General features: G+C 50.1%; 1 protein-coding gene across 10 annotated transcripts in view; it reads left to right on the forward strand.

The window, feature by feature from the left end:
• LOC110472673 (gamma-aminobutyric acid receptor subunit alpha-3) overlaps positions 1 to 19,559 on the forward strand; it is a 124,789-nt gene extending 105,230 nt beyond the window's left edge. For all 10 annotated transcript variants that reach the window (XM_031504822.3, XM_031504826.3, XM_085570665.1 and 7 more), the window contains 4 exons: positions 192 to 335; positions 1,764 to 1,916; positions 3,834 to 4,045; positions 11,403 to 19,559. In XM_031504822.3, the coding sequence (XP_031360682.3) occupies positions 192 to 335; positions 1,764 to 1,916; positions 3,834 to 4,045; positions 11,403 to 11,732 (839 nt within the window). In that variant the 3' untranslated portion in view covers positions 11,733 to 19,559. The remainder of the gene's footprint in view (positions 1 to 191; positions 336 to 1,763; positions 1,917 to 3,833; positions 4,046 to 11,402) is intronic.
• The last annotated feature ends 2,642 nt before the right edge of the window (positions 19,560 to 22,201 follow it).

Raw genomic sequence — 22,201 nt, forward strand, 5'->3', positions numbered from 1 at the left:
GCTCCCTTCCAAAAACCCCAGCTCATTTGATTTAACAGTTGTTGATCTGCCTTGGTCTCTGGCCATGCTTGGCTGTCTCAGCCATGTGGCTCTGAGAGATGCACAGCAAATATTAATTTGGCTACAGGCTAATTTTGGTGTATTTTAGGTCAGGCAGAAGCACAGACCTTGTTCTTCTCCCTCCTCTGCAGATGCCTACACAAAGACAGAGGTGATCTACACCTGGACCCTGGGGAAAGATAAATCTGTGGAAGTAGCCAAGGGTGGATCTCGCCTGAACCAGTATGACCTGCTGGGCCATGTGGTTGGGACAGAGATGGTTCGATCCAGCACAGGTATTTGTGGGACCACCAGGGGCTGAGCTCCTCCTGGCATCAGATGGGCTTGGAATGCCACAGTTTGGAATAATTATAGAGGCAGCCCAGGACCCCAGCACTTCCTAAGCCAGGAGGATACGGCTGGTGACACCTTCAGCAGCCACCAAGAGGCATAAAGAGGTTGTTTTTTAGTGGTTTCCCCTGAAAGAGTCTTGCTGCCCACAGTCTTTAGGAGACATGATCTCAAGCATCTAAAAATGATCTGTGTGGAAAATTTGCCCCACATTGCCCAGCTGGTTTGTGGTGCTGAGAGTTCATTTGTCTTGGATTCCCTTCCAACCCCTCAGGAAAGCGCTGCAGGCAGGGGAGGCGAAAGCAACTGATGCTCAGTGTGATTTTCACTGCATCTGCTTGCACAAATATTATCATAACTAATAGAAGGTTATCCCAAACAAATGTTTCCTCTGATTAATGACCAATATTAATCATCTTTCTCTCCCATCTGCTGCTCCTCCTTTCCCCCTGAATCCAGGTACTGATAGCTTCTGTTACCTCATGTGTGTCTCTCATAATTCTTCTTTTTTTTTCCTTTTATTTTTTCCCTCTGTATGCACCAGTAGTTCTCTCATTTGAGGATATTTCCTCTCTGGTGCACTTGATTTTAATAGTGTCTGTCTGTAACAACTCATTTCACCTCCCTTGGGGAAATGTGGGGAGCCCAGGGAACTAAATGTCATAATACCTGGCCCATCTCTCTACTTAAGTTGTAGTAAAATGTACAGATGAATAACCTGGAGTGGTGAGAAAGCTGCTAAAGGCTCCTGTGTGTAAAGATTTAGCAGAGCCACGCTCACAACATAAAGGCACAGTAATCCAACAAAACACCCAAAGCTTTGTGGGGAGGAATTGGATGTTAAGGGAAAACAGGGACAGCTTCCTCTTCAGTTCACAGGTGGGACCTTTAACAACAAAACTTCCCTGGATTTTTGAGATGGTTACAGTGAGAGAAGGTGGGATATTTTCAGGATTGTCAGAGGAAATAAAATCCTGCGTCCTGCAATCCTATTAAAGCACTGTGAGGGTGTCCCCAGGCTTAAGGGATCTTACCAAGAGCGTGGCTCCCTGGGATGGAAGCAGGGTCAGGAGAGACCCCAGGGACCCCTTGTGCCTCGGGTAAAACACTGAAAGATTTTATTGCCCAGTTGTTGACAGTGGCTTGCCTTTGTCCCACACCCGTTTCGTAGCGAGTGAAAGAAGACTCAGAAAAGAGTTTTGAAAGGACAGAGGTGATGTGAGAGCCCCCTGGGCTGTGCTGGGCACACACCTGGCATGTGTGTGCCTGCTGCAGCCCTCCTTGCCCCGGGATCCCGCTGCAGGCAGGATTGTGCAGGGTGGATGTGTGGCGTGGCCAGCCAGGCCAGCATCCCTCCCTGGCTGTCTCTGCAGGCGAATACGTCGTCATGACCACGCACTTCCACCTCAAGAGGAAGATCGGGTACTTTGTGATCCAGACCTACCTGCCCTGCATCATGACTGTCATCCTGTCCCAGGTCTCCTTCTGGCTCAACAGGGAGTCCGTCCCTGCCCGCACGGTTTTTGGTGAGTCTGGGGCCTCACAGCATGGGCAGAAAGGAGAGGGGAAGGGAAATCACATCAGAGCAGCTCTGTGCCAGGCCCTGAGCAGCATTTCTGAGCTGCTGGCCATTCCCCAGGATAGCTTTCAGTGTTCTTCCCAGCGAGCCTGCTCCTCACAAATCACTGCAAAAATACTCCTGGCCATGTCTCTGCTACAAGCCAAGCCATAAATATTAACAGTAATCAAGGTATTGATCATCTCATTATATGCATTTGGCTGTGTCTGCTTATCTGTGCTGGCTTTGGAGCAGAGCAGAGCATAGGTACATGGGAGGCATTTAAAGCCCTACCTTTGAAATTGCTAATGTGCCCCTGGTCACAGCTCCACATAACACGTTCCTGGGCTGAGGCAGCATAACTGCATGGTGAATATAGTGTTATTATTTCCTTCAGCTGCTTTCAGATCCTCTCACCTAAGCAAAGTGCCAGGCTGGCACTGCACATATATTAATAGCTTTTACAAGCATTTAATAACAGAATTGCTTTGTGATTTCCTGCCAAGACCTTTAGTTCAGGATCTACACAGGCTCCCAGAGCAGGTGTGATGCTGCAGGATTGTATATCCTGGAAGTAACACTACCCAGCAGAATCCTTTTAACAGAGGGGATATTGGACAAAAGTCCCCAGGCAGAGAGGGGATATGTGGTATCATATGTGATTCCCTTCTGTGTTATCCTGAGAATTGCAGGGAAATAAGTTTCCTCAAGCAGCAGCTCAGATCGAGCAGGCAAGAGCTGACTGAAAAATTAAAACCTACCTGTGTGACAAATGTCTTTGCTCCCAAATTGCCTTGCTTTCCTATTAAGAAAATAATGAGAACTCAAATTGTTTATTCCTTTTTTTTTTCTGGCCCTCAGAAAGTATTGTCAAAAATATTGAATTGAAACTCTTAAATTACCAGGAGTATGGCTTAAGGGAACTGAAAATTAGTCAATATTTTTATAATGTTTTTAATGCATTTTTAATTGAAAAGCACATTATTGGGGAAAATGGATGGTAATGGTTGCTTGCTTTAATGAAAAAAGCTGTAAAAGGCATTTTGCAACAGATCATTTGTTTAAGATAAATCAATGTGACATTTATTCTGGCAGCTTGGGCCACTGACAGCAGGACCCAGGATCCCAGGTGTCCATCCATGCAGGTCACAAGACAGTATTTCCAAAACCCTGAGAGCTGTGTTGGATGAGTGGCCAGTTTCTGATCCTCCCTGAGGCTCACAACCATCTAGCTGTTCTTTTCAGTGTTATTTTATTATTTTTATTTTGTTGCAAAAGCAACTAGAGGCTTCTCCATGCCATATTCTACATGAGCTGGGTGTAGCATCATGCACCTTACCCTGCCAGCAGGTGAGGAATGCAGTGCAAGTGAACTAGGACTCTTATGGAGAGCAGAGGTCTAGTCACTGGAGTTTGGGGAAGGTTAATCTCATCCTAATGAAGATGTTTGCTATTGATTGTACTCAAAACTGAGCCAGAATAATTCCCTGAGGAACCTGAAGTTGGCCTTGATGTGAGCAGGGGCTGGACAAGCTATTGCCCAGAGCAGCTGTGGCTGCCCTGTCCCTGGAAGTGTTCATGGCCAGGCTGGAGGGAACTTTGAGCAAGCTGGGGTAGTGAAAAGTGTCCCTGCTTGTGGCAGGGGGTGGAAGCAGATGGTCTCTAAGGTCCTTTCCAGGCCATGCTGTGGTTTTCTGAGCCTGACCTCCTGTTCAGCTGTTCTCTGAGCTGCACGAAGGACTAGTCCAGGTGAGCCTCCCTGAACTGCAGCGGGAACGTGGCAGGAGGGGCTCCTGCCTTCCCAGGAGGGGAGTGGCAGAGTTTCGAGAGAAGCAGTACGAGTGCACGATCTCAGCCCACGCCTGTGTGCTGCTGTGCCCCACAGGTGTCACCACGGTGCTCACCATGACCACCCTCAGCATCAGCGCCAGAAACTCCTTACCCAAAGTGGCGTACGCGACGGCCATGGACTGGTTCATAGCCGTCTGTTATGCCTTTGTGTTTTCTGCGCTGATCGAGTTCGCCACCGTCAACTACTTCACCAAGCGCAGCTGGGCCTGGGATGGCAAGAAGGTGCTGGAGGCCCAGGAGATGAAGGTCAGCCAAGGCTGGGGGAGGGGGTGGGGAAGAAACGCTGCACGAGGGAGCTGTGCCAGGCACGGCAGTGGGTAACGTGCAGCCCCGCAGCACTCGGGAGGCTGGATGCTACTCCCTGCGTGCCCAGCCCAGGTCCTGCCTGCAGCGGTTCTGGAGGGGTGGGAGGAATGGGCTGGGGCTGGTCAGTGTGCTTGGCTGCAGGGGAGCACCCAGGCATGGCTGCTGGCTCTCCCCTGCCCTCTGTACGGCCGTTTGCCAGGGCAACATCCATGCTTTGGGTTTGCGCCGCTGGTGGTCCTGTGTCTCCTTCCTTTTCTTTCCAACCCAAACCCAAACCCCAACCCCAACCCAACCCTCCCAAACCAATGACCCAACCCAGCCCTCCCACCCCATTCTGTGTTGTCAGCATGCCGAAAACCCAAACGTGCCCCAGGACACCGTATCCCCTGTCCAGCTCTGACACTGGTGCCATTGCCCACAGCTGCCAGCAGCTGCTGCTCTGTGAGCTGGGCACAGAGGGTGGGTGGGAAGCCAGCAATCCCAAATGCCAACTGGCAGCAGATTAATGCCTGGCATCACCCACGTTCCCCCACCCCCAGCTCGGGATCAGCCTCTCTGGCAGCTTCATCCTGACAGGCTCTGCTACCCCTGCTCGTGCCCCCCTCCCTCTGAACTGATTTAATCTTGGCTGCGCAGAGAAATCGCTTACTGTAGCATGCTGCTCCTTGTTTATATTTATTGAATCAATTTTAAAATCAGCTTTGTCCTTGTTCTTGGTTCTGGAGCCTTTATATTTTTCTCCTTTGCATTTTAATGTGTTGTTGGAAATTGTTGTGGGGCTGTATGTTAAACACCTGACAGAACTGCAGCAACTTTTGGGAAGACAGCAGCCAGTCATCTCTCTGGTGTGGAGGTCAAAGAAGGTGAACAGAGCCATCACTGGGTGTTGGATGCCTCTCTCTTGTCTTTCTTGGACTCTGTCTATCTGTTTGCTTTTGCAGCTGTGGTCTGAGCAACAGACTCATGGCAGAATGCGTCCAGAGGGGGTCAGGTGATGGCCTTCCACTTCCACCATGAACAGTGATGCTAACCTGGCCTCTAGAGATGAGAGAAGCCTTTTCCGAGTCATTGGCACGAGTGAAGAGTCAGGACAGGTCCTCAAAGCCGTAGTGTCCCTTTCAGGGATGGGCAAATCAGCACAAAGTCAGGATTCACACAGCCTTGGGCAATTATGTGAACTGGGTGGAAAAAGCAGTGAAGGCTCAAAAGCTGCAGTTTATCTTAGAAGCAGCGTGTTCCTCAATTTATTCACTGACCCAGCACCACAAGACTAACAGTGCTGAAACAATAGGGTAAGAGCACACAGAATGTTCCTGCACATGATAATCAAACAAGAAAACAAAGCAGGACCAGGAATGTTTCAGAGGGGGAGCTCTCCGTGGCTTTGCTGCAATTGGCATCAGCCTGGAGAATCAGGAAGGGCTCTGAATTTGAGGATGCTTTTTCAAGCTATCTCTGATCTTTCCTGAAGAAGCAAACTCACTCCCAGTCTCTGCAGCTCAAGAGAGCTCCCTGAAGAGTGGTGGGCTTTCAGGGAGCTTAGGAATACGATGTGTCAACATATTTGCTTTTCATCTTTATTCCAATGAGTATTTCTGAGCAGTGAATTTGCTACACAATGGAGGTGCCTCATTGGCTCAGTTTCAGCCTTTAATTAGCTCTTCTTGAAACAATTGACAAGCCAGGTGGTTGAAACCACAAAAGGAAGAAGAAGCAGAAGAACAACTGTTGGCATTTTAAAGTTTTTGTATCAAGAGTTAAACTGCCAGTGGGAAGCCCAGGCTGAGCCCTGGTCTCTGGAGATCCTTCTCCCCAGCCAAAAGCAATGTTCTTTGTTGGTGTGATGGCAAGGGTCCTCACTCCAGGTTTGACTTCATGAAAAAAAATCACTGTGGGCAGCAGCAATGCTTCCCATCCCACTTGGACAAAATCATACCATGGAAAAGCTGCTGGTTGCTGACATGAACCCCCATTTTCTCCCCCTCAGGCAAACCATTGGTTTAGATGGGAAAACCTGGGTTTTTTTCAGGTAGAATCTAAAATTCTGGGCTGATCTTGGTGAATTGCTGGTCTCTGCATCATAAAATCATGATGATGTTCTGCCTGTAGCCACAGTTGATTCTAGCTGGGAGCTACTCTGCACATTCCCTGCAGTTCTCCAATGAAAAGCAGGCAGGTATCACCATATATGTCACTAAAAATTCCCTTTAGCCTGCACTTCGATAAGGTTTTACTAATGTTTCTTGGACCCAAAGATTTTTCAAGCCTTTCTAGCCTTCCATCAGTAATTGTTAATTGCTAATTGCAAAGTTTATTTTCGTTTTGTATGGTAAAGTGGTTGCAACCAGCCTAGAGGTGCAGATGAAATTGAAGAGCAGTATTTGGGTCCAAAGAGGAAAACTTGTTAGGAAAGGAAAGGTGATTTTTAAAAATAAAACATCATCGGGAGGAAGGTGTGAGATGGCAGAGAGGTGTGAGATGAGTGAGAGGCCAAAGAGATTGAAAGATGAGTGGGTTCAGTAGCCAGCAAAGCTCCCGACCTCCATCATCCTCAAAATACCTTGTAAAAAGGATCCACTCCTGTCAGAATCTGAGGTATTGATGATTCTGCGAGTGTAGAAAGTCTCTGTCTCTCAGCCCTGCTGCCAAAGCAGAAGCCATAATTGGTCTGTGCTGGTTTCCAGGTTGTTTATTCTGTTTATCTCTCACATGTTCTGCTGCCCTGCCCAGCTCTGTCCTGCAGGGCAGCGTGTGGGGCTCTGCCCTCAGTGGGATGTGACAAACATTAAATACCAGAAACTCCCTGGGCTGCATTTACAAGAACGTGCCAATATCTGTCACCTACGTTGGACAGTGTGTCCCCAGCCTGAAGCAACAGAAAAATGCCAACACCACAGTGAGACATGGAGGGCATGAAGAAGGAGAAAAAGGACAAGGCACACCCAATTTCCTCCATCTTGTCCCCTTTGGACCCTTAATCTAGAATCCTAAAATTTTACTTTTGCACCCGTGCCACACTTAATAATTCCTGATATCAAACACTCAGAGCTTGTAATTGATCCTGTAAGGTTGAAAACTCTTTTCCATGGACAGAGATCACAGCCAGTGTCTCTGGGGGCTCTGTCCAGGGGGGTTCCTGACCCCGGCCAGGGTCCCAGACCTGCCAGGGCAGCCAGAGGGAAGCCCTGGACTCCACACACTCCAGGACAGCAGGGCTGTGTGTGGACAGAGAGCTCCATCCACCATCCCAGCCACAAGCAAGGCCACCTCAAGGGAATTTCCCGAGTGGCTGTGACAGTGAGGATCCAAAGAGAGAACAAGCAATGGTGACTTTGCTGCTGGGAAACTGCAAGGATGACATTTACCAGTGAGTTTACCACAAAAAGTGTTGTCTGTTCCTCAGGATGGAAGATGCTTTGGATTCTTGGAAGACACTTAAACCCACTTCTGCCTGCAATGCCATGTCTGTGCATAAAACCTGATCTAGCTCTGTGTCTGTGCCTGAATGATGTTGTCCTGAAATTCTGGGTGTCCAAAAGCAGCAAAACCAGTACGAGTATCTGCAGTCAGATGCATAAAAACAGAACATGCTTTGGATAGGGCAATAATCCTGGATCTCTATTTTTGTCATAAGACAATAGTTCTTCAGTGCATGGTGAGGTTAGGTCCAGGCTTTGAATGTACTTTTTGCTAAGGAAAACATGAATGAGGTGCCTTTTCTACTGGCTGGGTAAAGTCTGGCTTTTTGTGCAGCTCACTCTTCAGCAATTCTCAACTTTGCCCTTTGATGCAGCTCCCCTGGGAATAATTTTTCTTTTTCCTTTCTTTCTTTCCATTTGTGGTGCATTTGTTCCAATCCTAGAGGAACTAGGAACCAAGGAACCAACCTTGACAGGCCATCATTTTCAACCAGGTTGAAGTCTTCAGGGCTCAGGATGCTTCAGACCCTTCTGGTTTTTGTCTGCCTCACTACGGTCAATATGTTTTTGCTGGGATTTTCCCTGCTGGTCATTCTCTGCTGCCCATGTGTCCTTTGTTCTTTGCACTTGCAATCTCCATTATTTCCATGAGGATCCCAGAGGTCTTTTCCAGCCTAATGGATTCTGTGATAACACTGCCAGTGATTTATGTCCTCAGCACCTTCATTACAGTCCATGAATCATTCTTCAGCAGCACTTCACCCTCTTTTCTCTCATTACTCTGTGTTGGGCTGATCATTTAATCCATCCAACCATCCAAACTCATTGTCTGGTGATCCAGGGAGCATAAGATCATTGGGAGCAGTCCCATATAATCTGAACGATCAAGTCTCTGGCAGGCTGCAGGAGGAATTTTGGCTTGGTGTGAGAAAGGAGTGATCCCTTTGCTGCAACAGCAACTGCAGCTCCTGGGCTTTGAGTTATGGGATACAGGTATGTCAGAGACTGGAGCTCCTTGGGGGTCATTAAAGTGACTTTTCTCTAGAATGACAAGTGGCAAATACTTGGATTTCCCAAGTTCTGCAGATACTGGTGACTTTCAGGCTTGCCTGTCAAGGCATAGTGCTTCCAATGCGAATTTTCTCCTGCCAGGGAGCAGGTACAGAGAACTAAATCTCATGCAAATCATAGACAGAAGCAGTAGTTCCCATCATTTAGGTGTTCTGTTGTTAGCTCCTCAGCAGAGAGGCTCGAAGACAAGAATGCTTAGCAAAAAATACTATTATTTTCCAGTGTGTGTGTTGTTGAACAACTTGTCAGACTGCACTATCGAGGGAACAGATTTATCTCTACACCAGATTCCACAGCTTTTCCCTCAGGAAACCAGCACAAGGACATCTTGTGCAGCAATTCAGTCTCCCCGTGCCTCAATGGGGCTGTAAGTGCAGGAACTGCTTTGCAAAATAGATGTTTTAAATAGGGCAAGTTTTAAAAGCAAATGTGGGGGTTCCTCCTGTTTATCCACTCTTTCCTTCTGTTTCAGGAGGATGTGGAATTCCTCACAGCTGAAGGTGCAGGGTAGCTACTTTGCAGCTGACAGCAACAAGCACGTTTTGCTTTATTTGACTGTCAAAATCTTGCCTAAAAAACTTGTTTATAAAGCCCAGCAGACAGGCTGAACCATTTCTCTGACATCTCAGGAGCAGAACACGGGGAGGGCACAGGTGTGCCTTGGGGTAGGCAGCGTGGGTGTCCTGGGTGCTCCCAGCTCTGACCAGGTGAGGATCCATGGGCAGCTGGGGAAAGCCCTGGCTGAAGATTCCCAAGCCTCTGCTCTTCCTGAACATCCTGATCTGAGGTCCAGGGAAGCCCAAATTAATGCCTGGGGTCTCTGGGTCACACTATTGGGAGCAGCAGCTTGCTGTCACCCCACACAGCACCCAGATTTTCCTGACTTTACTCCATTCCAGCTATTTTCATATGGATCCACTTTCCAAACTCTGGGGCAGGAAAGCTGTCCAGGCTGAAAATGTCATGTCACTGATATTCATCTTATTCCTCTAATGAATAACGTGGCTGATTAATACTAAGATAATCACAGTGCACTGCCAATCACGTTCTGCAAACAACAACCTGTTTTACGTTTCATTACTGATTTTTAATTATTTTATTGCCTCTTGTAGCTGTGTTAATAAGTAATCTTACTTATGCGTATTTAAGTGTTTTAATAGGCGAAGGATCTTTAGCCCTTTACTTGCATTTTGTCAGTTCTTTAGCAGGAAAAGTTCACCTGCTGTGCAAAGGGAATGCATTAACATGGCTCTAAGGACTGCAGAACCAGACTCAGTTAATTGTTAAAGACCATAAAATACTGGGAATATGGTCCAAACAGTGGTTTAGTCTGGTCTGGAGCCTGAAGACATCTAGACCTCCTCCTAAAAAGTTAATTTCTGTAATTGCTGACATTATTACAAGGCTGCCTGGCTGTGGTGTTATTGGAGAGGGGTTTAAAGAATGCACAGAAGTCTGCTTTTAGAGCTTCTGAAAATCCTTGTGGAAAATTCATTTCCTAAGGTAACCAGGAATATCCATGGTGACTGTAGACGCATTTAAAATGGAAGTGCAACACTGAAAGCCAAAAGCCTGGGACAGTGTCTGCAGAGCAGAGGCTGGGCAGGGCAGATCTGGCCCTTCCAGCTCCCAGTGCTGCCCAGTTCCCAGGGCAGTGTGAGGACAGGGCCAGGTCCTGCTGGCTGCCCTCTCTCCTCCTGAAGTGCTTCCCTCAGAGGAACATGCATGACCATGCCCAGCAGTCCTGAAAAATGCCTGGATGAGCCTCATCTTGTGTTTCAGCTGCTTTTGAGCAGAAAACAGTCATCCAAAGGCACACCTTGTTCTGAGTTTAGAGCCCAGAGTCCCACCATGAGGCACTGCTGTGTCTGGTGCTGGCTCTTGGCGTAGCAGGGGGCACCCGTGGGGCACCTGAGTGCAGATTTCATTCAGGGGCCACCTTGTAGCCTTGGGTTGCTTTATGCAACCCAGTGCAGCTGGTCTCAGGCCCTGGCAGCAGCAGGAGGATCCCCAGAGTAGGGACAACGCCTGTCATGACCCTCTAGGTCCATTTTCCTGCCCACCCATCTTCATGAACACCTGAGCTGTCTGTCCCCAGCATTCACCCTCATCCTTCAGTGCATCACATCACAGGAGCCTCTCGTGCCATTCTCTCTGCAATTTGTCCTCACTGCAGCACAAATCCTGTCCCCAGAGCCCTGTGGGAGGGATCACCTCCCGTGATTTTCAGCATCCCTTGGGCAGGAAGGCAGGAGGAAATGCTTCCCTCTGCCCTGTAGGGCTGTGTTGAGCATTCCACAAATCCTGGTTGGTGCAAACGCCTTCCATCCGTTCTGTATCTGACCTGGGTGCATCATGAGGTGCTCTAAAGGGTTCCAGAAACAATCTGAACATCATTTTGTTAAATCGTAAGGTGTTCCTGTGAGGAGCTCAAGGCATTGAAATATGATGCAAAAATACTGCAACGCTGTTGCCCATACTCTTAATATGACTTTTTGCCCCCAAAAAATAAACTGAAGCTGTAATCCTGTGTGCTGTGTCCTCCTCTCACCTGACCCAGGAAGCAGCCAGCCAAGCAGAAAATCCAGTTCTTCCCCAAGGATGGCCGCACGGGGTGTCATTCCTTTTTGCCATTCTTCTTTCACAAGGTGCATTCCTCCCTTCCTGGCCTCCTGCTCCTCACACCTTCCTCCACCTTCTCACCTGGACGAGCAGGTAAACTCAGAGCCCAAAACGTTCCCCGTGCCATTGCCTGCCACTTCAGCTCTGTTTGTTTCTTGTTTGTTCTCCCCTCCCACCTCCCCTAGAAAAAAGAGCCGGTGGCGCTGGCCAAGAAAACCAACAACACCTACAACATCGTTGGCACCACCTACGCCCTGAACATCTCCAAGGAGCCCGGCCTGCCCACCATCGCCAAGAGCGCTGCTGCCACCGCCACTGCCACCAGCGTGCCCCCCAAGATGCCCCGCCTGGAGGAGAAGCTCCCCGAGAGCAAGAAGACCTACAACAGCGTCAGCAAGGTAGACAAGATGTCCCGCATCGTCTTCCCAGTCCTCTTTGCCATTTTCAACTTGGTTTACTGGGCCACCTATGTGAACCGGGAGTCAGCTATCAAGGGAATGATCCCCAAACAATGAAACAGGTCACACAAACCTTCCATCAGTGAGCATCATCCCAGCAGGAATTCTCCAGGGCTTTCTTCTTTTCTTGTTTTGGTTAATTGTCATTGTTCATTTGATATTATTATTATTATTATTATTATTATTATTATTATTATGTCACTCTTTTATAATGTAAAAACAGAACTGTGATTTTAATTTAATCCCATATATCCTTTGGTTTAGTTTACTTTTATGATGAAAGCTAAAAAAAAAAATAATAAGGGATCATAACAAGTTGTGCCTCTAACATCTTAAATCTGCTGTCACCCATCTCACCAAGTCACCCTGTGCTGCCATCTCTCCTCTGCCACCTCCTGTGGTCCCCATGGTCTTCATGCCTCTGCCATTTCATGCTGTCCCTGTGGGCTGCTGCAGTGGGGCTCCTCTCCCCTGGGAGGGCTGCCCTGGCATGGGGGATGCTCTGACACCTGGCTGCAGGGTGTGCCAGTCACTCAGCCAGGCTCTCTTCAGGGCCTGGCACTTCCTGCTGGCTCCTGGCCCTGGGCTGTGAGTGCAGGTGAGCAGGTCACCTGCGGGGACAGGGGAGCAGCCTGGCATGGGCCAGCCTGTGGGCCAGTGCCTGCTGGGGCAGTCCTACCACTGCTGAGGTCCCCAGAGCCATTGCTGGGGTGGCAGCATCTTGTAGGTATTGCAGGTCTTCTGTCTGTCATCACCAAATCCAGCTGGTTTTGTCTCTCCAGACCAGAAAGGTCTTGTCTGGCTGGCATCTTGGGGCAATTCTTGTTAGCAGGAAGTGTGGTTGCTACCAGAGAAATCATTTTCCCAGCATCAGTCAGGAAGTCAGGGCAGGAGCTTTAGGAAGCCTTGGAGGAGATGGCAGCTGTGAGCATCAGGACTGGAAAGCACAGAGTGGATGTCCTGTCACTTGCTCTTATGGCCTCATCCATTCATCCTTCTTAGCAGACCCCTCTGTCCCAGCCCCTTCCAGCTTCCCCTTCATCCTCCTCTGGCCCAGCAGCCCTCCTTGGTGTCTCAGTGCTCTCAGGTGGGTTTAGGCAGGGAAGCTCCCTCCTCCTGGGTCAGCTCATGGAAATCCCTGCTCCAAGTGCAGGATGTTCCCTGTGGGGCCTGCCACGGGGATGAGCCAGGGGAGGACAGGAGGTCCCCAAGACTCTCCCTGCCCCTGGTGACCTGGTGCATCCTCAGCACCACGGGAAAACAGCACAAGGGGCTCTTTGGAGGAGCAGGGTGACACTGCTGTCCCACGTCAGCCAGGTGCCATCCACAAAGCAACTGAGGGAAGGCCCAGTCTAACACTGCACACTCTGCCAAGGAAAGCTCTCCAGTGCCTTGGAGAGAGGCTTTATGTCCCTTCCTGGCCACCACAGTGGACCCAAACCAGTGTTTGTCCCCTTCCCAGCAGCAGCACAAAGTGGTGACATCCAAGCTGTCTGTCCCTGGATCCGTGGGCACACTGTCCTCCTACAAGGAGGGACATCCCGTGCCTGATGATTCCTGGGGGTAGCACAGTCCTGCTGCCACAGAGGGGTGCACCCCTCTTCCTTAGGCCTCCCTCTGACCCCCAGAGCTGCCCCCAGCACGTTTTGGACTCATGCAGCCAAGCCAAGGCCCCAGGATGCCCAGGGTGATGCCTTCAGCGTTGCTTTGAGCCCCTGTGCCAGCCTCAGCTTCCCCCTGCCCGTGCAGGAACAGGGCTGAGCACAAGGCACAGGATTTGCCCCACCTGGAATATCCATGGGGGCATCAGGATGGAGCGAGGAAGGCCAGGGCACTTTGTCCTGCAGCATGGGTGGCACTGGTGCACGTCCTGCCTGTCCCTTACCAACCCCCCTGGCTCAGCAGCAGTGCAGTCACTGCCCCTGCCCGCAGCTGAGATTTGGAGAGGAGTTTGGAGATGTTTAGGCCAGTCCCAGGGTGTTGAGCCCATAGGCACATCCACATGGCTGGCAGCATCAGGAAGGAGGAACCAGAACCCACACACACACACACACATACACACACTGCTGCTGAGGAAACCAGCTCTGTCCACACCCTCTCTCAGCATCTGCACCCCAAACCATGTCATTTCTACAGTGCCTTTCATCCCCAGGGGCTCCCTGGTGGGTGGGAAGACCCAGGAGCTCTCCCACTCTGCCTGCAGCACCAGGGTGGAGGAGAAGAGGGGAGGGAGCACCATCCCAGCCCTTCTGCTGGCCAGGGAGGACATCTGGCTTCTCTGGCACCTGGTTCTGCCTGCTGGGCCTCCTGCTGCTGCTGCAGCCACCCCACTGTGACACCCCAGCTGCCCCATCAGTGCCTGGACGTGTCCCCAAGCCCCTCGGCCCCGAGGCACCCCCCACACTCCCAGCAGTGAGTTCCCTTCCTGCCACCCTTCTGCTCCCTGGGCTCTGCAGTGGCAGGGGCTACAGCTGTCTGCTTTGGAAACATTTTCCTAAATAAGCTAGGTGAAGAGTATCTCATAAAACATTCATGTCACTATAATACTCAGGCCTAAGTGAACAGAATAGAAACCCTACAACAGGCAAAGCCAACCCAATAAAATGGTCACAAAGAGCATGTTGTGTTTACTAATGGAATTACAGCAAGTTTGAATGTTGCATCCAATGACTTAGCTGACTTAGCTGGCCCTGCTGCAGAGGTGGTTTCCTCTGCTAGCCTGGGAATTCTCCAAAATCCTTTTTCCCCCAAGAGCCATGTCACTCTCTGTCAGTGCCTTCTTTGTAGAGCTCTTCATAAAATTGTCACAGAATCATAGAATTAATTAGGTTGGAAAAGACCTTTGGGATCATCTAGTCCAAGCAATGACCTAACACCTCCTCATCAACTAAACCATGACACTGAGTGCCACGTCCAGGATTTTTTTAAATGTCCAGGGACTGTAGCTCCACCTCCCTGGGCAGATGATTCCAGCACCAAATCACTCTTTCAGTGAAGAATTTTTTTTCCAGCATCTAACCTAAACTTCCACTGGTGCAGCTTCACACTGTGTGCTCTGGTTCTGTCAGTGCTGCCTTGAGGAACAGCCCAACCCCAGCTGGCCACAGCCACCTTTCAGGAGCTGTACAGTGACAAGGTCACCCCTGATCTCCTTTTCTCCAGGCTGAGCACCCCCAGCTCCCTCAGTGCTTCCTCACAGGGTTTGTGTTCCCAGCCCCTCTCCAGCCTCTGGACACATTCACAATCACAAACTGAGGGGCCAGAGCTGCGCACAGTGAGGTGTCAGGTTTTACCATCAGCTCCTCAGCAGCCCAAGCACCCTGGGGCTGCCTTTGCTGCCTGCCCAGGCCAGGGGGGCTCAGTGCCAGGGGGTGATGCCCAGGAGAGGGGCTGGGTCTCCCTGAAGGGCTGCACAGAGCAGTGGGGCAGCTCCTGAGCTCCCTCCCTGTGGCGGTGCAATCCTGCTGAGCTGTGGGGTGAATCCCTGCCTGTCCCTCCCCTCTGTCCCTGCCCCTGCCCTGCTCTGGCTGCCCGTGACACCCATCTGCTGGCTCTTCCAAAAACGGTGCCTGGTGAAGGCTGCCTTCCTGGGCTGTGTGAGCACGCCTCCAAAGCCAAGTCTATTCCCAACCAGAGCCTGGCATGGGCTCTGAGTCTCTCTGCCAGCTGGAAGCAGAAATACCAGCATCCTTTGGTTAAAGACAACAAACCAAACAGGATTTCTAGTTTGGCTTCCAAGCAGGAAAGCATTTTGGGAAGATAGTTATAAATAAGTGGTTTAACATCTCCTGCCAGCAGACATCACAGAGAAGATAATGTTCTTTTTTATAAAACTGTCAGTGACTCAAATTAGGACTTTTCCCTCCCAGTTAACACGAGGCTGTTGATGGGGGCTTCTTCTAAGTGCTTGCCAGGCCAGAGCTAATCCAGCATCAATTACTGGAGTTTTAGGCTTGCTGTGATAGCATGTAAGGGTTCCATTTTATGGCTGATCTGTATAGAAATTCATCTGTATATGACCACTGACAGTCTAACCCACAGTTGTGCAGAGAGTGGGCACTGTGAACCTCAAGACTCCAGCATTTCTTTTCTTCTGGCAAGCCCAAACTTCCCTGACTTGAAGAGACTCTCCCAGGCAGGAATTAGAAGCCTTTTAGGGTTAAAAATGAGCTGTTGGTCTGCACTCTTGTTTTGCAGCTCACACCACGTGGAAAACACACGGTGCAGTCCCAGCCTGCAGCTTCATTCCTTCTGGAAATATCAGAGGGGCATTTTGGCACTGGCAGCTCACCCCTTCCCTCCTCTGCAACTGCCCATGGGCAGCAGGGAGCTCAGCTGGGGAGGCAGGGACGGCTCCTCGGGGTCCCTTGGCAGGCAGGGACAGCAGCACAGGGTCACTGAGAGCTGCACTGTGGTGCCAGCGTGGACAGCATCCCTGTGGGTGACAGGAGAGGTGGGCACAGCTGCTCCCTCAGTGCCACCAGGGTCTGGTGAAGTTACCCTCACAGAAGCTCTTGAAAGCTTCTCAAGCGTCACCCGGCAGGGCTGTGACACTCAAGACAGAGCTTCCCTGCTCTCCTTTGTGCTCCAGCCCAGCCTAAGCACAGCTGGCTGCACCACAGCCAGCACAGTGCCCTGTCCTGATCCCTCCAGCTCAGTGCCACTGGCAGGGTCCTGCTTTGTTTGCTGCAGGACATTCCTGTGCGAGCAGAGCCCAGGCTTGCTGTTCCCAGGCACAGGATTGTCACAGCCTGTCCCTGCTGGCCCATCCTAGGGACACCAGGTGCATCCATTTCTCATCCTTGATTTCTTCTGTCCATGTTTGGATTCCTTTCAGCAGTCCCTGGGGAGGATCACATCCCATCCCAGGAAAGAGTTTGGGCACCTCGCCCAGGAGGAGCCTCTGCTCTGCTGAGAACCTCTCTGAGACCAGCCTGGGGCTGCTGCCTCTGCCAGGGGATCCTGCAGAGTCCTGCAGCACAGAGGGTGCCCTCCCAGCAGGTTTTCCTTGGGAAGGGTTTGGCAGGGATGTGTTAGTTCCCCCTTCCATGTTCTGGGTGCTGGGAGTGGTGGGGAGCTGGGCTGGGGCTGTCCCAGCACACGGTGTCAGGCCAGGCCCTCTTCCCCAGATTTTATCCCTCCCCGGGGTCACACTTCAGCCCAGCCGATCAGACACCTGTGTGATTCTGTGAGTGCACAGAAACACTTCCACAGTTCCTGTGGAGCTTGGGGAGGGCTCAACCAGGGCAAAGGAAACATTGATGGAAACAAACACTCTATTAATATTAAAGTAGGAAGAAAAAATACCCAAGCAACTCACTAATCCTCCCCATATCAAGCTTAACTACTTCTGAAGGTAGTCTTGGCAAGAGGCCACAGCACAGACGAGATTGATGGCTTCCAGGTATAAATATTTACTGTTTGACCTTGTTATTGTTCCATCAGCCAAAGGTTTTTACATATTTATATATATATATATATACATGCGTGTGTGTGTATATTTATGTTCACAAACTCTTTACATCTAAATGTCAAACCTCTTTGTCTTTGAAAGATAGAATGGCCACTTTTAATTATTTTACTTCCCTCTCATTCTCTTTGCTGAATCTTCTAGAGTGAGGTGAACCCTCTCCACTGGGCTTTGGGAGGCACAGGGAATAAAGGGAGCAAGGGAGAAGAGCTTCCTCCCACTCCAGGGGCTCAGTGCAGGCTTGTTGCATGGAGCAAGGTCCCTGCTGGCAGTGCTGCCCAATATGTTTCAGGAAAACTCGTTCCCCAGTGTCCCAGGTGCTCCAGCACAGCCCCTCTCCTGCCCTGGCCACAGGGATGCTCCTGAAATGGCTTTTTAAGCAGCTGAGTGCTACAAAGCAATTGCTCCTCACCCCATTGCACAAGCAGGGAATGTGCAGGGTGAGGTCTGCACCCTCAGTCTGCTTCAGGAGGGAGCACAAAACCTGCTGGGATCCACTGCAGCTGTCCCTGGCCACAGGAACACCTTGGCCTCTCCTGCCTAGCTCAGGGGAGCGCTGGCCTCTGCTCGCTGCTGGTCCAGGTGGGATGCAGGGATCCCTGACTGTGTGAGCAGTGGGGAGGTGTCAGCAGGAGCTGCTGCTGCTCCCCTGATCTCAGCACGAGCAGGACCACGCACAGATGTTGGGTGAGCAGCCCCTCACAGAGGCACCCAGCACCAGCTCCCTCAGCATCCCCCCTGCCTCTCCCCTGACCCAGAAGAAGCATTCAGTGAACCTGCAATTGCACTTGTAGCTCCCCTGCTCCCTCCTCTGCTGCTGGAGAGGGCCTGTGGCAGTCAGCAGCCAGGACCTTGAGGGGTCCCAGCCAGAATGAAGGATGTCACCAATTCTTGTCCTGCCTCCCACCACAGAAATCTGTGCTGCTTCACAGCCTTGCTCTGGGTTGGTCCCAGCACTGAGCCCGTCATCCTTCACCACGAGTGGGTGATGCTGGTTTTTGCTCGTGAAGCTCTAGAACAAAACAGGTTCTGGCTGTTCTGTGCTGTCCTGTCCTGTGCTGTTCCTCCCTGTCCCGTTCCCCAGCGGGGCAGATCTCTCCTGTACAAAACTCTCACGGTCCATCTGCCGAGAGAGGGAAGCCTGGTTTCATGTTTGCTGCACAAGCCAGGGCGCTCCCAGAGTCTTTGAAGGCTCCTGGCTCTTCTCTCCAGAGCTGCTCGAAGGCCCTGTCAGCTTGACAAGACCCTTGGCTCGTGTTGCACCCTGAGCTGTGCTCTGTCTCCCCTGCAAAGTCTGTCAGTGCCTCTGCCTTTCTGAAGGCACCCAGCAAATGGAACAGCAGTCACACGTCAAATGATTGGATTTTTGCAACCACAGAAAGCAGGGGCAGAGCTGGGAAACCTGAGTCTCTGCCACGCTGCCTTTGCCAGGCTGTATTTGGAGTGAAGGCTTCCTCCCTGCTGTCACGAGGGATTTCTCAGCCCCCCCCAGTCCAGTCAGGTGGCCCCGAGCATCCCTTCATCAACCAGATTGTCACTGTCAACTGACCTGGGGATAGGATAGCTGCAGGCAAATGTCCTACCTGCAGGTGAGGGCACCAGCTGCTCCTTTAGGTACAGAGTGGCACTGGCACCATGCCAGGGCAGCCCATCCTGAAAAAGAGCACACCCAGCAAATCAGAGACCATGCCATTGCCACTGCCTCGGCTCCAGTCTGTGTCCTCAGCTTTGTTTTCCATCTTGTGAGACTTTCTTTACTCCACTTTGAGAAAGGATCTAGCTGGCAGCAGTTTAATGCATGACAATCCTGTTATTACAGCTGTAAATAAATAACATCTAGGGGAAAAAAAAAGCATTTTTAAATTTTTTTGTTGACTTTATTTTCACTACTGAATAGCTGATAGCCACTTTCTTAAGGGATTTCTCATGGAAACTGTGACCTTTATTCTCTCTATTTCTCTCTCTTTCTCTCTCTGTCTTTCTTTCTGAGATTTTTTTTCTGTGTTTCAAATGCTTTTTGGTGCAATGTTCAATGCCTGTTTGTATTTTTGAATTGTATTTTTCAACCTTTGCTGGAAAAAAGAAAAAAATGGCCCATTCTAACTGGCAGGATTTTTAGTCCTGCCATTTTTTTCAGCTTTTAGCTTTTTTCAGTAAGTTAAAGCAACAGAAAAATGCCTCAAAAAATTACAGTGAAGTTCTGAGGAGAGATTAGAAAATGTCAGAAACAAGAAGTACATGAGTAAGATCAGCAAGCTGAGTGGAGGAGGACTCTTGTGACACCTGCTAACCTCCTGATGTAGTACACAAGGTGGGACTAGACCTCTTCACTGAATCAAATCACTCTGCTGTTCCACTCTACCCACTCTCTCGAACTCCGATCAAAACAAATAAAAATTCATATTTTAAAAAAACTTCTGGTTTTTGTCATCGGTTATTTTCCCTAGGTCTGTTTCTCACAGACAAATCCTCTGAGCTTTGGACCACCTGCCCATTTGAGGAGTTTGTCCTGCTGACAAGCAAACAAGCCACCCACTAATAAAAATATTCTAGGGGAAAGTAAAAGCTTGGGAATATTTCCTGATGCCTATTGTGACATGTTTAAAACCCTTTCCCTTCCAACGACAGGGGAGTGGAGGGCACCACGTTTGTTAAATCAGATTGCTGGGGACCAGCTGGAAGGCAGGGTGGTGGTGATGTCAGGGGTGGGAGAGGAGTCCGAGGTGCTTTGCCCTCCTAGTGGGTGACCCACACTCAGACACTGCTGTTCAGGGAGCTTTTGGGCATTTCTCTGTGTACAACACGAATCAAACTTTCTGCTTCTCTAGGGACAAAAAGAAGAGACTTGGCCAGGACCTGAACTGCCAGAGGGCAGGGTTAAATGGGATATTGGGAGGAATTCTTTCCTGTGTGAGTGGTGAGGCCCTGGCACAGGGTGCCCAAAGCTGTGGCTGCCCCTGGATCCCAAGGCCAGGCTGGACAGGGCTTGGAGCAGCCTGGGACAGTGGAAGGTGTCCCTGCCATGGCAGGGGTGGCACTGGGCAGGCTTTCAGGTCCCTTTCAACCCAAACTGACCATGGTGCAGACACCTTTCCTGCAGGAGTCTTGGTCGTGGCTCCCCTGTGGACATTAGATTTACACATGCTGTATTTGTTAGCACATGCCGTGTCCCCCAGCCAGTGTGACATGTTCTGTGTGTGGTCTGCTGAAAGAGAAGTTCAGGGTGTGGGACTTCATTTGGACACTCCACCACATCTCTTTGGAGCCATGAGATGTTATACTTAGCAACTAATGGAATGAAGGATTTTTCTCCCCGTGCAGAAAGGTCTGAAATGAAGTAAATCTCTCCAAATGCAAAAGCAGAGGGCAAATCACCTGCAAGAAATGCTGAAGTTCATCCTATTGCATTAAGCTTGAAACTTTCAGTGTTTCCATGGACCCTTTTCAGCATTTTTAGTCTAAATGTTACTGGTTTACCCAAATCCAACATATTCAATGAGGACTTCCCCCTCCCCCCAGCTACCACTGGGAAGTAGCAGGAGAAGAAAATAACTCCAGTGACAGCATCAGTTGTTTTCCAGGCCTGGAGAGGGAAGGAACGCCCTTCCCCGGATTCCCTGAGCACCATCTGTGTGCTGCACCAGGGACTTGCTGGCGGGACAATATCTCCAAACATATTGCAACCTTGGACAAAAACAACAAAAAAAAAAGTTATGCATTTGAATTTGCTGCATTCAGCTGAATCCTCCCTCTTCCTCCGAGACTCGGATGACAGAGGAGGCTTGGGAGAGCTGGGGCTCGCAGCTGCTGTGGCAGATGGAGTGTTATCATGGGTCTGAGCAGCACAGGCTGCATACTTACACCTTCCTGAGGAGGAGCAGGGCTTGTGGTCTCAGCAGGAGTAGCCCACCACTCTCTGAAACCATAAAAACTCGAACCTGAAGTTTTCCCCCCTTTCCCCACCACTCCACCAGCCCCCCCTGTCTGAGTCCTTCCCTAATCAAGACAGCACAGGGCTGGTCCCAGCCTGAAAAGATCTTCCTGACTCAGAAGACAAAAATAAACAGCGATGTGAAATGCTTCCTTGCATTATCACTTCTCTATTTGAACCTAGAACAAGGACCCTGAAGAGGAACAGAGTGTAATTGCAGTGTCCACAGAAAAGAAATAGTAATGAAAACAGACAGAGCCGGGAGAATTGGCAGAGAAGAGGCAGAGCTGAACAAGTATTTATTACCCCAGCACTTAGTGCTCAGGCTGACAGGTGTCTCAGGAATGCAATAGCTGGCGTTTATTATTAGGTGCTCATAACACAGAAGTGCTCGGGCTGAGGGGAGGGCAGAGCTGCTCACGTGTGGCTCCTGAGGTGCCAGGAGCTGGGGAGCAGAAAATTCCCAATAAACGCCCCCAGGCAGGCCAGTGGGGATGGCTCAGCCCCACGGCAAAGGACAGGATCCCCTCTGAGGCACAGTGCTTCCCTTCTGCCCTCAAAGTGTTGCTGTTCCAGAAACCTCTTCTGAAACCAGCTCCTCCTGAGATGGGGCGAGGTCCCCAAAGCCAGCCCTCACACATTCATGATGCCTTAGGATTTTGGCTTTTATATTGTCATATATTTGTAATCCTGCAGTTCTTTAGTGCAGAACTCCAAACTCCATGTGCAGTGTGAGCTGCTGCTGTCCCATTTGGGGCAGACACAGCAATTCCTCTCCAGACCTGGCAATCAAGGACTCCTCACTGCCTCAGGCCCTGAGAGATGGAAACAAAAGTGAGTTGGGGGAGCAAACTGAGGGTAAATGACTTCATTACCTGGAGCTGTAATTGGAACATTAACCCCCAATATGCAAATGGACCAAACTTTTAAAAGCAAAAGTGAAAAGTATGAAAACTCATGAGTCCATTCTGGGTGTAGCCTTTGGGGGGTTTGTCTGCCTGAAATGTACCTGAAGTCCCTCCAATAAATGTAACTGCTTTTTATTGCAGCTAACTAATTTTGTCTGGCCTCTGTTCTTAAGTAGCCCAATAAAGGCATCATTTGAGGTGGTATGATCAAAAATCC

This window comes from Lonchura striata, chromosome 4A (genome assembly GCF_050655825.1).
Source record: "Lonchura striata isolate lonStrDom1 chromosome 4A, ASM5065582v1, whole genome shotgun sequence".
In the NCBI taxonomy this organism is placed as follows: Eukaryota; Metazoa; Chordata; class Aves; order Passeriformes; family Estrildidae; genus Lonchura; species Lonchura striata.